This window comes from Muntiacus reevesi, chromosome 6, assembly GCF_963930625.1.
Source record: "Muntiacus reevesi chromosome 6, mMunRee1.1, whole genome shotgun sequence".
Lineage (NCBI taxonomy): Eukaryota > Metazoa > Chordata > Mammalia > Artiodactyla > Cervidae > Muntiacus > Muntiacus reevesi.
The window spans coordinates 110,407,738-110,420,180 of record NC_089254.1 but is presented as its reverse complement, the minus strand read 5'-3'; the positions used below and the strand labels follow the sequence as shown (position 1 = coordinate 110,420,180).

The 12,443-nt window shown below is 54.6% G+C and overlaps 1 protein-coding gene across 1 annotated transcript in view; it reads left to right on the top strand.

Moving 5' to 3' along the window:
• PAXIP1 (PAX interacting protein 1) overlaps positions 1-12,234 on the top strand; it is a 44,146-nt gene extending 31,912 nt beyond the window's left edge. Inside the window, exons 9-21 of the mRNA XM_065939555.1 lie at positions 277-372; positions 966-1,103; positions 1,807-1,928; positions 2,603-2,787; positions 3,938-3,981; positions 5,070-5,140; positions 6,431-6,533; positions 7,599-7,767; positions 10,032-10,132; positions 10,995-11,129; positions 11,213-11,288; positions 11,375-11,435; positions 11,805-12,234. Coding sequence (XP_065795627.1) covers positions 277-372; positions 966-1,103; positions 1,807-1,928; positions 2,603-2,787; positions 3,938-3,981; positions 5,070-5,140; positions 6,431-6,533; positions 7,599-7,767; positions 10,032-10,132; positions 10,995-11,129; positions 11,213-11,288; positions 11,375-11,435; positions 11,805-11,820 — 1,317 coding nt within the window. The 3' untranslated portion in view covers positions 11,821-12,234. The remainder of the gene's footprint in view (positions 1-276; positions 373-965; positions 1,104-1,806; positions 1,929-2,602; positions 2,788-3,937; positions 3,982-5,069; positions 5,141-6,430; positions 6,534-7,598; positions 7,768-10,031; positions 10,133-10,994; positions 11,130-11,212; positions 11,289-11,374; positions 11,436-11,804) is intronic.
• Positions 12,235-12,443: the final 209 nt, after the last annotated feature.

Genomic DNA, 12,443 nt, shown 5'->3' with positions numbered 1-12,443 from the left:
AGAACAGCTGGTTTATCTTAAACATCCGCAGCGTCCTGTCTTAGAGAGTATCCCACTCTTCCTCCGGAAGTTCAGATGAAACAGGGCTTAGAGTTCATCTTTGCTGTGTAGTGCGGGGTGGGAAGCCCATGAATATAACTCATGGTTCATTCACACTTTGGGAAATACACTGTGTACGTACGTGGTGGGTCTCGTGAACTCTGTCCCATTGGAGATCGCAAGGCCCTCTTCCCCGGGCGTGGGAGCTGACTGACGGTGGGTCTCGTGTGTGTGCAGATCATCCAGGCGCACGGAGGAGCCGTGGACCCCACGTTCTCGAGCCGCTGCACCCACCTGCTCTGCGAGAGTCAGGTCAGCGGGCTGTTCGCACAGGTGAGGGCTCGGCTCTGCTGGGACTGGGGGGCTCTGAGTGACGCTGGGACAGTCGTGCTTGGAAAAGCCTTTCTCCCACCTCTGAAGACAGGAAACCGCTGCTCGCTGATTTCCATCCGCCTCTGACGTGTGGACACGTCTGTGGCCCCGCTTCTCTGCCCGTGAGGACCGGGGAGGAAGGGCAGGTTCCCGGGGGGGGAGGTGGACACCGCCCGCCCCAGCAGGGCCGCCCGCCGCAGCTCCCATCCTGCGGTTACCTTCAGGGGCAGTTACGGCCTCGTAACTCGCTGTGTTCTCACGGGGCAGCTCTAATTCTGGTGATCGGGAGTGTCATCTTCCGTGACTGAAGTCATCTCCTGGGCTGTCAGCTTTCCTCCCCGCGGTCGGCTCTTGTTCCCGTGTTGCGGGTTGTGTTCTGGTTAGCCGGTGACACTGTTGTGGTTTTACTAGTTTAGTAAATTGAGTGCTAAGCTCCTGAAGTTCCTGTATTTCTAGGACTTCAGTAGAAGTGACCTTGTAGTCACAGCCTCACAGCTGTGTGCGTCACCTGCATTAAGGCCCCCAGCGACCGGCGCGTACCGTTGTGTTTGCAGGCGATAAAGGAGAGGAAGAGGTGCGTCACGGCGCACTGGCTGAACACGGTCCTGAAGAAGAAGCAACTGGTGCCGCCCCATCGGGCCCTGCACTTCCCCGTGGCCTTCCCCCCGGGGGGCAAGCCGTGCTCCCAGCACGTAAGGCTCCCCCCGCCTCCCTGAATGGAATAAGCATCTTGTTTCCTTCTCTGTCCCCCTGTAACAGTCACAGCTTCCTGACATTTAACGGGTTCGCCCGAGTCTTGGACACTGTTTAATAAATGCCTACTCCCTGGCGGCTCAGACGGTAAAGCGCCTGCAATGCGGGAGACCTGGGTTTGATCCCTGGGTTGGGAAGATCCCCTGGAGAAGGAAATGGCAACCCACTCCAGTATTTTTTTCTGGAAAACTTTATGGACGGAGGGGCCTGGAGGGCTACAGTCTATGGGGTCGCAAAGAGTCAGACACGACTGAGCGACTTCACTTTCACTTTACAATTAAGCCTCTGACCCCAGGAGTGGCCACAGCTGGCCAGACATGGTGTCCTGTTGGTTCTCCCGGTCAGATGAGCCCAAAACCGGGATCAGGGAGAACTGACCACTATTTCTAGGAAACTTTGTCACCATGGTGGGAACAGTGTCGAGCTGACCCAGGGAGGCATCCCCGTTTGGTGTGTTTGCTTCCCGTCCCCCTGGCTGGCTCGTCAGCAGCGTTGTCAGCAGTAACAGCGTCCTCAGAGGAGATGTCACCACGTGTACCTCAGTGCCAAGGAGGAACGGAAACACAGCTGACGGAGAAGAGTCTTACTAACTGGGTTGGACCATCGTCCCATCTTGACCTCACTGGGCCTCTTCTCCCCCAGATTATCTCTGTGACGGGGTTCGTTGACAACGACAGGGACGACCTGAAGCTGATGGCGTACCTGGCGGGCGCCAAGTACACGGGCTACCTGTGCCGGAGCAACACGGTGCTCATCTGCAGAGAGTAAGGCCGGCCGCCGCCCTCGGCCCGCCCGGTGCTGCCCGGGTTCCCGGGTCAGCCGGGGTCCCGTCTCTCCCCGCCAGGTGCCTCCCTGGGTCCTTGGGTCAGCTGGGGCCCTGTCCTCCCCGCCAGGTGCCTCCCCGGGCCTCCGGGTCAGCTGGGGCCCGTCTCTCCCCGCCCGGTGCCGCCCCGGGCCCCCGGGTCAGCTGGGGCCCGTCTCTCCCCACGCAGCACCGCCCCGGGTCAGCCGGGGTCCCGTCTCTCCCCGCCAGGTGCCTCCCCGGGTCCGTGGGTCAGCCAGGGTCCCGTCTCTCCCCGCCCGGCGCCACCCCGGGTCCCTCCTTCTGTCAGAGTTCCATGGTGGACATCAGAGTGTGTTGAAAGAGTGGCAGTGATACTGGTGGTAGTGCTGGCAGAAGAATGAAGTGGGATGACTAAGGAGGCTGCAGTCAGATTAGGTGGGCAGTGCTGAGGTGACAGCAGGTTGGGCGATGACCTCACTGTCGCGGGTGCACCTCCCTACATCCTGGTCAGCTCTGCAGACCCGTCCCTGCCACGTCCGGTGTGAGCAAGTGTGGGCTGGCTTGTGTTGAACAGAAGTACAAGTTTGAACACCGATAACTCTAATAAATGTGTTTTCTCTCCTCTCCTCTTCCCCACTCCCCACACCAAAAAAGACCGGCCGGTCTAAAGTACGAGAAAGCCAAAGAGTGGCGGATCCCGTGCGTGAACGCCCAGTGGCTGGGGGACATTCTGCTGGGGAACTTTGAGGCCCTGCGGCAGACGCAGTGCGGCCGCTACACCACCTTCGGCCTGCAGGACCCCTTCGCCCCGACCCCGCAGCTGGTGCTGAGCCTTCTGGGTGAGTGGGCGGCTCCTGGGCTGCGGGCTGCTGCGCCAGGCGCCGCTCTGGGCTTCAGGGTCTCCTTGGTTTTTATCTCGTTTCCTGCTTCCTCTCTACGCTGTCTCCCTCTGCACCCAGCCCAGGAGTTTTGTTGGTTTGTATTTTGGTTTGCTTTTTTTAATGGACTCTCAGAAGTGAATGGAGCACTTGAAAGCTTTTTGATCTTCTCTCTCGAGCCAGCTCTAGTTTAACTTGCTCTCTGAGATGTGGCATCCCCCCGCCCCCCACTTTCTGCTGCACAAAACCCGAGGAAGGCCACCCGCCCTGACTGTACACCAGATGGTGCTCAACCCCATCTACCCACCTGAGCGTCACTCCAGGATGTGGTCGCTCCAAGCTGCTTTAACACGCGCTCCCGTGAAGGAGCCCGTCCAGGTCTGGTCCTAACAGTGTCAGTCGCAGGAAAGCCCTCCCTGGTTTTGAGCCACAGCCTACCTGCTGACCTGGACACACCTGGGTGTGACGGCCGCTCTGAAGTCCTGGTGCAGGCGCCAGGCCTTCCCTCGGTGGACGCGGGTCCTCGAGGGCCCAGCCGGGCCGCCAGCCCCACGCGCTGAGCTCGTCAGTCGGCTTCTCGGATGGCAGACCGCGGGGCCCCCAGACTGTCCGGGGTGCAGCCCACGCGGGTGGGCGGGGCCTGCCCTGGGCCACGGGCGGGCGGCTTGCTCGGCTGTGTCTCACGGAACCTTCGGCCCCGGCCAGGCTTCCCTGTGGCTGAGGAGCAGTCCTCGCGGCTCCCTTACTGGAGGCCATGTCCAGGGTGGCCCGCTCCTGGAGAGGCTCTCGTTTCTGTTGTTACTGATACACGTGCATTTTTTATGGTTTTTCTATTGGAAGATGGATTTACAATAGACCAGCCGTTTGTGCTAGCTTCAGGTGTGCGGCAAAGTGAATCAGTCACACTGGTTCATATATGTGTTTTTTTAGGTTCTTTTCTCGTGTAGCTACTAGAGCATCGAGTAGAGTTGCCTCTACTATCTAGCAGGTCCTTATTGTTAACCCGTTTTATATATAACAGTGTGTAGGGGTCCTGAAAAGGCTTTTATATCGATGACGCGTCCTTTATTTACATAGTGTTTCTGAAAAGTAACCTGTTTTTTCTCTTCAGATGCTTGGAGAGTTCCGTTGAAAGTGTCAGCAGAGTTGTTGATGGTATGTCAAGTTAGTCCCCTCACGTGGCGTTACTGTGTTACAAAGTGGTAGGGGTGCATTTGTATCTGTGGCTAATTTTAGTAATCGGCCGTCATGACAACCCGGGCTGACCCCTCTCGCCTGGCGTAAGCCCTCGGTTCGTCGTCTTCCTCCTGGGTGACGACGCTGGGCGTTAATTCACATGACACACGTTAGCCCGTGGCTTCTTCAGAGAGCTGCGTGAGTGCCTTCAGGGCTGCAGAGCGGGAGAGAGGGAGACCATGTGTTTCCGTGCGGTTCGGGAGGCGTGAACTGGGGCGCCAGCGTGCCAGCCCTGACCGCAGCTCCCCGCTTCCAGCCCGCGGGCCAGGGTCTCTGGTGGGCTGCTTTCAGGGTGGGCCGTTCTGCACTGGCCTGCCGGGCGTGACTGGTAGGAAATGAGGAAGGGTTGCCTTGCACTTGGGGGGAGGGTCCTCTCCACCCTCACCTCAGATGGAGAGGTGGTTGCTCCCGATAGAACATAAACGAGTGTGCTGTGGAAGAAGGTCTGCATCAGAGGCCAGGGCGGGCTGAGGGGGCAGCAGCCGCAGCGCGAGGCTGCCTGTGGGGCCCCAGGCACTGACCCCCCACTGGACTCGGCGTCTCTGCAGGTCAGGGCCTCCAGCTGGTGTTAGGAGCACGGGCACCACGCCCGGGTCCTGGAGTGGCCGTCAGAGGCCTGCCCTCGCCTCCAGAGTGCTGTGACCCGACCGTCCTGCACCCTCAGAGGGGAACCTCCGTCTTTCTGGAGGGATGTAATTGCAATCTTGTTTTCCAAATTCCGTTAAGACACAAAAAATATTTGAAGTAAGAAGTGTTTTGAAAAGTTCACGGTTGAGGATTAAATCTGTCACAAGAGCTGAGAGGGGTGAAGACGTCCTAAAGCGCTGTTGGGTGTGGTGAATAGGGAGGGCGGCCTAGGGCCTCCCTGGGCGGCTCGCGGCGCCCGTGGTCTCCGCCGGCTGTGCAGTGGGGAGTGTTTCTTGTATGAGGTCAGGTGGGTGGAAAGCGCTCAGAAGCTGCTGTGTTACTGGGGAGGCTGACCAAGGTAAATCATTCTTTAATTACAGGGTGTAAGACTGCCTCCCAAACCGAAGCAGAATGAAGTAACTAATATCCAGCCTTCTTCCAAAAGAGCCAGGTAGGAAGAACCACCTTGTTTTTTTATGGTTGATGATCTTTTACAGTGTGATCTAGGAAATGGTGGCAGTTGGGAAGTTTCTGAGATTTTCACGTGGAAGGGCTTCCCTGGTGACGCTGGCGCTAAGGAACCCACCTGCCAGTGCAGGCGACATTTGAGAGGCGCGGGTTCAGTCCCCAGGTCGGGAAGAGCCCCTGGAGGAGGGCCTGGCTGCCCGCTCCAGTATTCCTGCCTGAGGGTCCCATGGACAGAGGAGCCTGGCGGGCTGCAGTCCTTGGGTCGCAGAGAGTCAGACGCGGCTGAGCCGCTGAGCCCCCAGGACTTCGAAGGACGTGCTTGCTTGCATCGCAGCTGTGTCGTGACATGTCTCGTTTCATTGTTGGAGATAAACGGGGAACAGCCAGTGTCTTTTCCTTTTTTATTAAAGACAGACAGTCCAGTCTTTTTATTTTTTTCTCTCTCGCCGGATCCCCGTTCTGTGAAACGAGCTGCGGTGGGACAGGGCGGGGGTGCTGGAGCCCCGCTCCAGGCGTCCTCTGCATGTGCGGAGCCCGCGTGCGACCCTGGCCTGGGTCGGGAGGGGATGGAGCCCTCTGTGGGCCCGGGGCAGGGTGTGCTCAGACTTGTCCTGGCCTCGCCTGCCGAAGCTAAGCCGGTGGTTCATCTAGAACCCAGACCCCTGGGCCGCGTCGAGTGAGGGTCTTCGTCTCTTCCCTGCTCCTCAGCCCCCTCCTTCCAGTTCCCACAGCCACCCAGGCTAGGGGTTGTTGGATTCTTTAGTAAAAGACTAATTATGTGATTATAATACATCATGAAAACGCTACAGGTTTTTTTATTTAATAGACTGTCTCAAATATAAGCTAGAAATAGGGTGTGAAAAATTTAAGGAAAGGAAAAAAAGAAGTTTAATATAAAGTATGTGGTTGAGTCAGCCAGCTTTGTTCTGCGTCAGAGCTTCTGGGGTGAGATGGGGTCCGTGGGAGATGGTGGGGGGCCGGGACCACAGGGGGCCCTGGAAGCCCCCCTCCCGCCCTCACAGACCCCCAGGGCCAGCGCGGGCTGGGGCGTGGCACCTGATCGGCCTCTGCCCTGCCCCTGCCCTGGGGGTGCCAGGCAAGTCCTTTGGGGCGACTGTAAATGGTGGGAAAGCGAGCAGAGGTGAGGCACTGCACTTTGCTTTAAGGAAAGAAAATCACACACAGGTGAGGCTCTCAGAGCTTGTTAAAATCTCTTGTTTGGTAAAGAACAAATACTAGAATTAATAGCCATTCTCTTCTATGTGTTTCATAGAATTGAAGATATTCCACCTCCCACCAAGAAGTTAACACCGGAACTGACCCCTTTTGTGCTTTTCACTGGATTTGAGCCTGTTCAAGTTCAACAGTACATAAAGGTGAAATTTCCTTCTGTTTTGCATAAGGACTTTTAGGAATGTTCCTTTCTGTTTATATTTGCTTTAGGCTAGCCGTTTTGTTAAGATGTAATCAGGAATATCGTGTTGTAACGGTGTTCATCGTGTGCATTTATAAATTGTGTCATCATTACATCGTTGCCTTCCCACCTCGTTCTTGCTGCTGCTTCCTCTTTAGACGCTTGCTTGCTTGTTATGACGACTCAGGTGAGGAGGCCAGGAGCAGTCTTGTAATCACACATTAGCAGAACCGCGCAAATACCGTTTTCATAGGGACGTTAGCTTACGAGAGTAGCTGGGCCCCTTCAGGTTTCCCGGACGAACCCACCGTCTTCTCAAGAGTTGTTCTCTCGGGTGCAGCGGGCCCAGGGCTCAGAGGTGTATTTGTATTTATTTACATAAATGCACTTCTGGAAGTAACACCAGGAGGGATTGTGGGCTTGTGTTTTGTTATGTGGGTGTCTGGGGAGGGGATGGTTGAAGTATAGTTGACCTGTATTCAGGTCAAACATGAATTCAGGGATTCAAACATTTCCCTTTATTTTTTTAAGGAAAAGAAACAATTATAAAAGTGTTTTTTTAAATAGATATAAAATTGCTACTATAAAATTCTTTTTTTACTTTTAAAATTGGGTATAAAGAGATCAACTGTTACATGTCTAGGTCTAAAGTTGATTTGTATGCCATCGTTTCTTAGACCCTGTGTCTTAAGGGGCCCTGTCTGCACGCACTGAGGCGTAGACAGCCTGGGAGGTTCGCTCCTTGGGCAGCGAACTGCCTTGTTCTCAGAGCTTTCTGCTGCTTCAAAGGGGTGTCGTCCGGGGGTCCAGCGGGGGTCCTGCTTCAGTCTTGGCTTGTGTGGCACTGATAAGGGAAATTGTCGCTTCCAGTTTCCACTTGGCTCGCACGGCGGCGTAGGTCTGGCTCACCGCTTTCACCCTTTCCGTGGCCGAGAGCCCCCTTCAGGGTCTAGACAGGTCCCAGCCGTGGGCGGGCGGGCGGCTCTGCAGACAGGACGGTCTCACCACTGCTGTTCCCGGCCCCCAGAAGCTCTACATCCTGGGCGGGGAGGTGGCCGAGTCCGCACAGAAGTGCACCCACCTCATCGCCAGCAAGGTGACGCGGACGGTCAAGTTCCTGACGGCCATCTCCGTGGTGAAGCACATCGTCACGCCCGAGTGGCTGGAGGAGTGCTTCAAGTGCCAGAAGTTCATCGGTACGTGGCCGGGCCGCGCCGCGGGGACTGGGCGCCCAGGTGGGAGGGCTTGCCTTGAAGTCTGTCTCCGTTTTCATCCCAGCTAACGCCGAGTTCAGTTTTTAAGTCTGTGAATTTAAATGAATAAATAACAGATTATTTCACGTCCCAGTGAGTCACTTGATGCCTTGCATCTTACTGTGAAATACGGTGTGGTGACTGGGGAGAGCTCTGTGGCCCCGCTTGGCTGTTTCCTGATGACTCGTCCTGTCTGTCACGCTGGCTGTCGAACGGGGTTCCAGGTTTGGGACAGTGGCCGGAGCGGGGCCCGGGAGCGTCCTGGGAACAGGGGCACCCACCCCAGGACAGGCGGGGCCTCTGCGGTGGGACCCCACCCCGCTGCTGTGCCCCCGCACGCATCCTGCCGGGGCTGCACGGGGCGGCCCTGCGCCGGGGTGGTGTCCCCGCCCGGCCCGCCCGCTCTCGGTCGTCTGTGGGGAGCACTGTGGCATCCGTAGCCGCTGCTGCCCCAGGCCGACTCTCGTTTACTCCATTTCCTCACGTCCACTTCTGTCTCATCCGTGGGAATGGCACCGTTCCCACGTCGCCCGCCGTGACCAGTGGCCACCGGCCGGGCTGGCCTCGTGTCCTCCCCGCTCTTCCCGCCAGTTGTGACCACCTGGGAGCTTTTGGCAAAGCAAGAGCGTCCTGGGCTCGTCTTAGGCTTTTCCGCCCTGACACTGGCACCAGCGTGTCCCAGGACCCCCACCACCCCCGGTGGCTCCGGGTGGACCCGGGGAGCTGACGGCGCTCGGGCTGGTGGGCTCTGGCTGCGCCAAGCCGGCTCCCACGGTGCGTCTCGTGTCCGCATCCGGCGCCAGTCCCACAGCACAGGGCTCCCGCGCGTCTCTCCCTTCCCGCGTCTGCGCTCCAGCAGCGAGACGCCTGCTCCCCAGGCCCTAAATGCACCAGCTCCCTGGACGAGTCCCCTCTGTGCAGGCAGCCCCCTCGGCCACCCCCGCGCCCCCAGCCTGCACACGGCCCCCGCCTGGGCTCTGACGGCGTTAAGACAGCGCTGCCAGCCACGGGGGACGGGTGTTTTGACTTTGTGTTTGTGTTTACACAGTTTGAGACGCCAGTTGTGTAGGTTCTTTCTTTCTGAATTACACATGCCCTTGTGCTGCTGTGGGAAGTTTGATTTTCAAGTTGACTCTTGCCACAACCCTGACCAAGTTAATGTGACTCTGCTGCTCTTCTTAGAAACCCAGGGTGGCCGGAGCTGCTGTGATCCTCTCAGAGTCCTCCCTCCTCACACACGCGCTGCTCCTCCTCCGTCTCAGCTCTTCAGCAGGCGCACAGCCTTGATCCTGCTGTAGAAACTGGCATTTCAGATGCATCACTTCATGCATGACAGTGCCTTGCGCATTCTTTTAACTTCGTTTTTTAGACACTCTTCTCTTTGACCTAGTGTGGTGCCTTTTTCAGCTGGTGGCTGGTGGGCCTGCATTTCTAGCACTTGTTAAATCTCCGTGTCTCCTGAGTGACGTGACGGAGTCAGTGACTATGGTCTCTGAGCTGAAAATGGTTTTCTCGTTTTTAAGGCGTTGTTTTAAAAAGAGAAGGGCGAGTGACAGACCCAGCGTGTGGCCCGTCAGCATGTCCTCTGACTCAGCCCGACCCTGGACTGTTGGTTTGGTTACGATGATGAAATGAAACGCTTTTCTGAACGAGATGTATTCATAAGAAGATTAAAACATTTTGTGATCTTTACTTTTTGAGAAATTAGATATTGTTTAAAAATTCTCAGAGCCCCAGCGTCTGGTCGAACCGTTCTTTGTCGATTGTTCGTTCCTGGTCCATCTGTGACCTGTGGCTAATGAGTCTCAGCCGGAGTCAGCGGCTCTGAACTCACTGGTCCCTGCGAACACACGCTGGCTGTGACGCTGGTTCCCGGGCTGTCCCTCCGCACGGGCGCCCTTCACCTGCGTCTGGGTTGGGGCGCTGGGGCCCCCCAACAGTGTGACGTTACAGCTGAGGGGGTGGGGAGCCGCCCAGGGGTGAGAGGAGGGTCCATGGCTTTCGGGACATTTGTTCCTAAAAGCTGAGAAACGCTGGTCCAGGAGGAAGAGTGTCTTTGGCCTGGCTTTTGTCGGGAGGAAAGTCACTGAAATAGAGTTGGGGAGACCTTCTCGCTGACAGGTTTCTCCCAGGGCGCCTGGGGCCGGTCACACGCGGTGCCCCCCAGCGCCAGGCCCTGTCTGATCCCGTGCTGTCTTCCTCTGCAGACGAGCAGAACTACCTTCTCCGAGACGCGGAGGCCGAGGTGCTTTTCTCCTTCAGTCTGGAGGAGTCCTTGAGGAGGGCCCACGCTGCTCCGCTCTTCAAGGTACGCCTGGACGGGAGCTCAGCTCAGCTGCTGCCGCTGGCGGCCGTGACAGAGCAGGCGGCTCTCTGTCCTCCCGGGCGTGTGCCGGGGCTGAGAGGATCGATACGGAGAGAGATGCATTACACATAACCCGGGTTCAAAGAGTATGTTATGAATAATTTGTAAGATTTAAATTTTTTTTTTTTGCTTTTAACAACTATTCTCATAAAACGTATATTCAGCTGGAAAATGGAGATCATTCTTGAGAAAATACTAACTAAATATGTCTAATAATTCTAGACTATGGCGTTTAAATGTTTCTAAGAACAGTTTAGAAAAATTTTTTGTATCAAACTGGCTTAGTAAATTAATAGAGGTAATTTTTTTTTTTTTTGGTTCTGTTTTGTTTTTTACTCTTAAGGAGCCAACTTAGGAATCAAAAGAGATTTGCAGTACTGAGTTAAGAGTACATTACCTAAAATAGCCTGTGTTTTTCTAAATATTTGAGGAGTTTAAAACAAGATGGTATTTTTTGTACATTTAAGAGTAAGAGTGTTAGAAAGTTTTAACCATCAAAATCATTTCATACTCCATCTGAGCTTTAGAAATTGTGAGAAATATTCTTATTCTTGCTCTTATCACAGCATACTTCATGTCTTACAAGAATTAACGTTCTAGTTGCTCTTTAATAATTATAGGTCACACCTAGCATATGAGGGTGCTTATTTCTGAAATTCCAGGCCCACTTCATGTGGGGACTAGGGGGGTCTAGCACCATGTAGCTCCATGAAATTAGGCATTTAGTCAAATTTCTTGGGTAGAGTGACAAATTACACACACCGAAAATTCAGTTTGAAACCAGTGCACGTGTTTTCGTTTTTAGGCAAAGTACTTTTACATCACTCCCGGGATCTGCCCGAGTCTGTCAACCATGAAAGCGATTGTGGAGTGTGCGGGAGGCAAAGTGTTGCCTAAACAGCCGTCTTTCCGGAAGCTCATGGAGCACAAGCAGAATAAGGTGCAGAGAAGTGAAACACTGTTGAATGCATCAGTGTCATGTATGAGGCTCAGTAACCAAGAAGCTGCTTTTCTTTTCCTTAGAGTTTGTCAGAAATAATTTTAATATCCTGTGAGAATGACCTTCACTTGTGTCGGGAATATTTTGCCAGAGGAATAGGTACGTTCATTGCTCTGCTGTGTGTCGGCGTGTGTGGGTGCGGGCAGGTGCGTCTGTTTGACGGGTTTTGTCTCTGTTCCTGGCAGACGTTCACAATGCGGAGTTTGTTCTCACTGGAGTGCTCACTCAGACACTGGACTACGAGTCATATCCTTTGGGAAGGCGGTGGGTGGGCCCCTCTGCCCGCGAGCCCCCAGGCTAGGGCACGCCTGCCAGGGCTAGTGGTGAAGCCACTGGGAGGCCCGCTGAGCCCGTGGGCTGTCCTCTAGAGTAGGCGCTCTCCCGCCCTCCGTGTTTAGGTCCGAGAGCCTGTTCTGCGCTGCCTTTCCTTGCAGAAGGAAGACTTGGCATAAAGCTCACCCGAGCCGTCTGTGGGTGACCGCTCGGGCCTCTCCTCGCGTCTGCGGCCTGAAGGCAGCCGCAGGGCCTGGCAGGCGCCCTGCAGGGGGAGGCAGGGCCTGGGCCGTGCTGGGGGTGGGCCGCGCTGCTGCGGGTTGTTTTCCTCAACACGCCCACGTATAAATTCAACTGACGCCCGCACTGCTGCCAGGACCGCGGCCTGCCCCCGGCCCGCGCCCGCGGACGCCCTTGTTTTCCAGCTGCTTTCTTCAGGACAAGCGTTTTTAAAGCAGGAAGACAAATATATTAAATATGTTGCATCTTATTTAAGATGGGTAATTTTATTCTGAGGAAACATAAATTATGTTTTGTATTATACGACTTTTAAGAGCCCACATTAGGTTTTATGATTCATTTGCCGAGTTTTTAAATGTTTTCACAACACTGTTAATGGAACTTTAGCTGCAAATAGAAATGATGTAAATAAAGACCTTGCTATCTCTAAATTATGGATGTTAAAGATTTGAAATGTTTTGTACTTTTATTTTTATTTCTTATACTCTTTTCTTTTATATTGAAATCTTGCCCACATTTTAAATAAATGTACTTTTGAACTTTGCTTAGAATTGAGTGATTCTTTGTTATGATACAGTTTTTGGTATAGTTTATATAGTGTCTGCATTAAGCTGGATCACATTTTAAGTAATTTCACGGAAAAATATTTTCTGGTAGGATTTTCTCTTGTGGTAGTAATTTTCTATCAAGGTGAGACATAGACTCCTGAGCAGAGGTTGTTCACAACATCAGCAGGTAGGA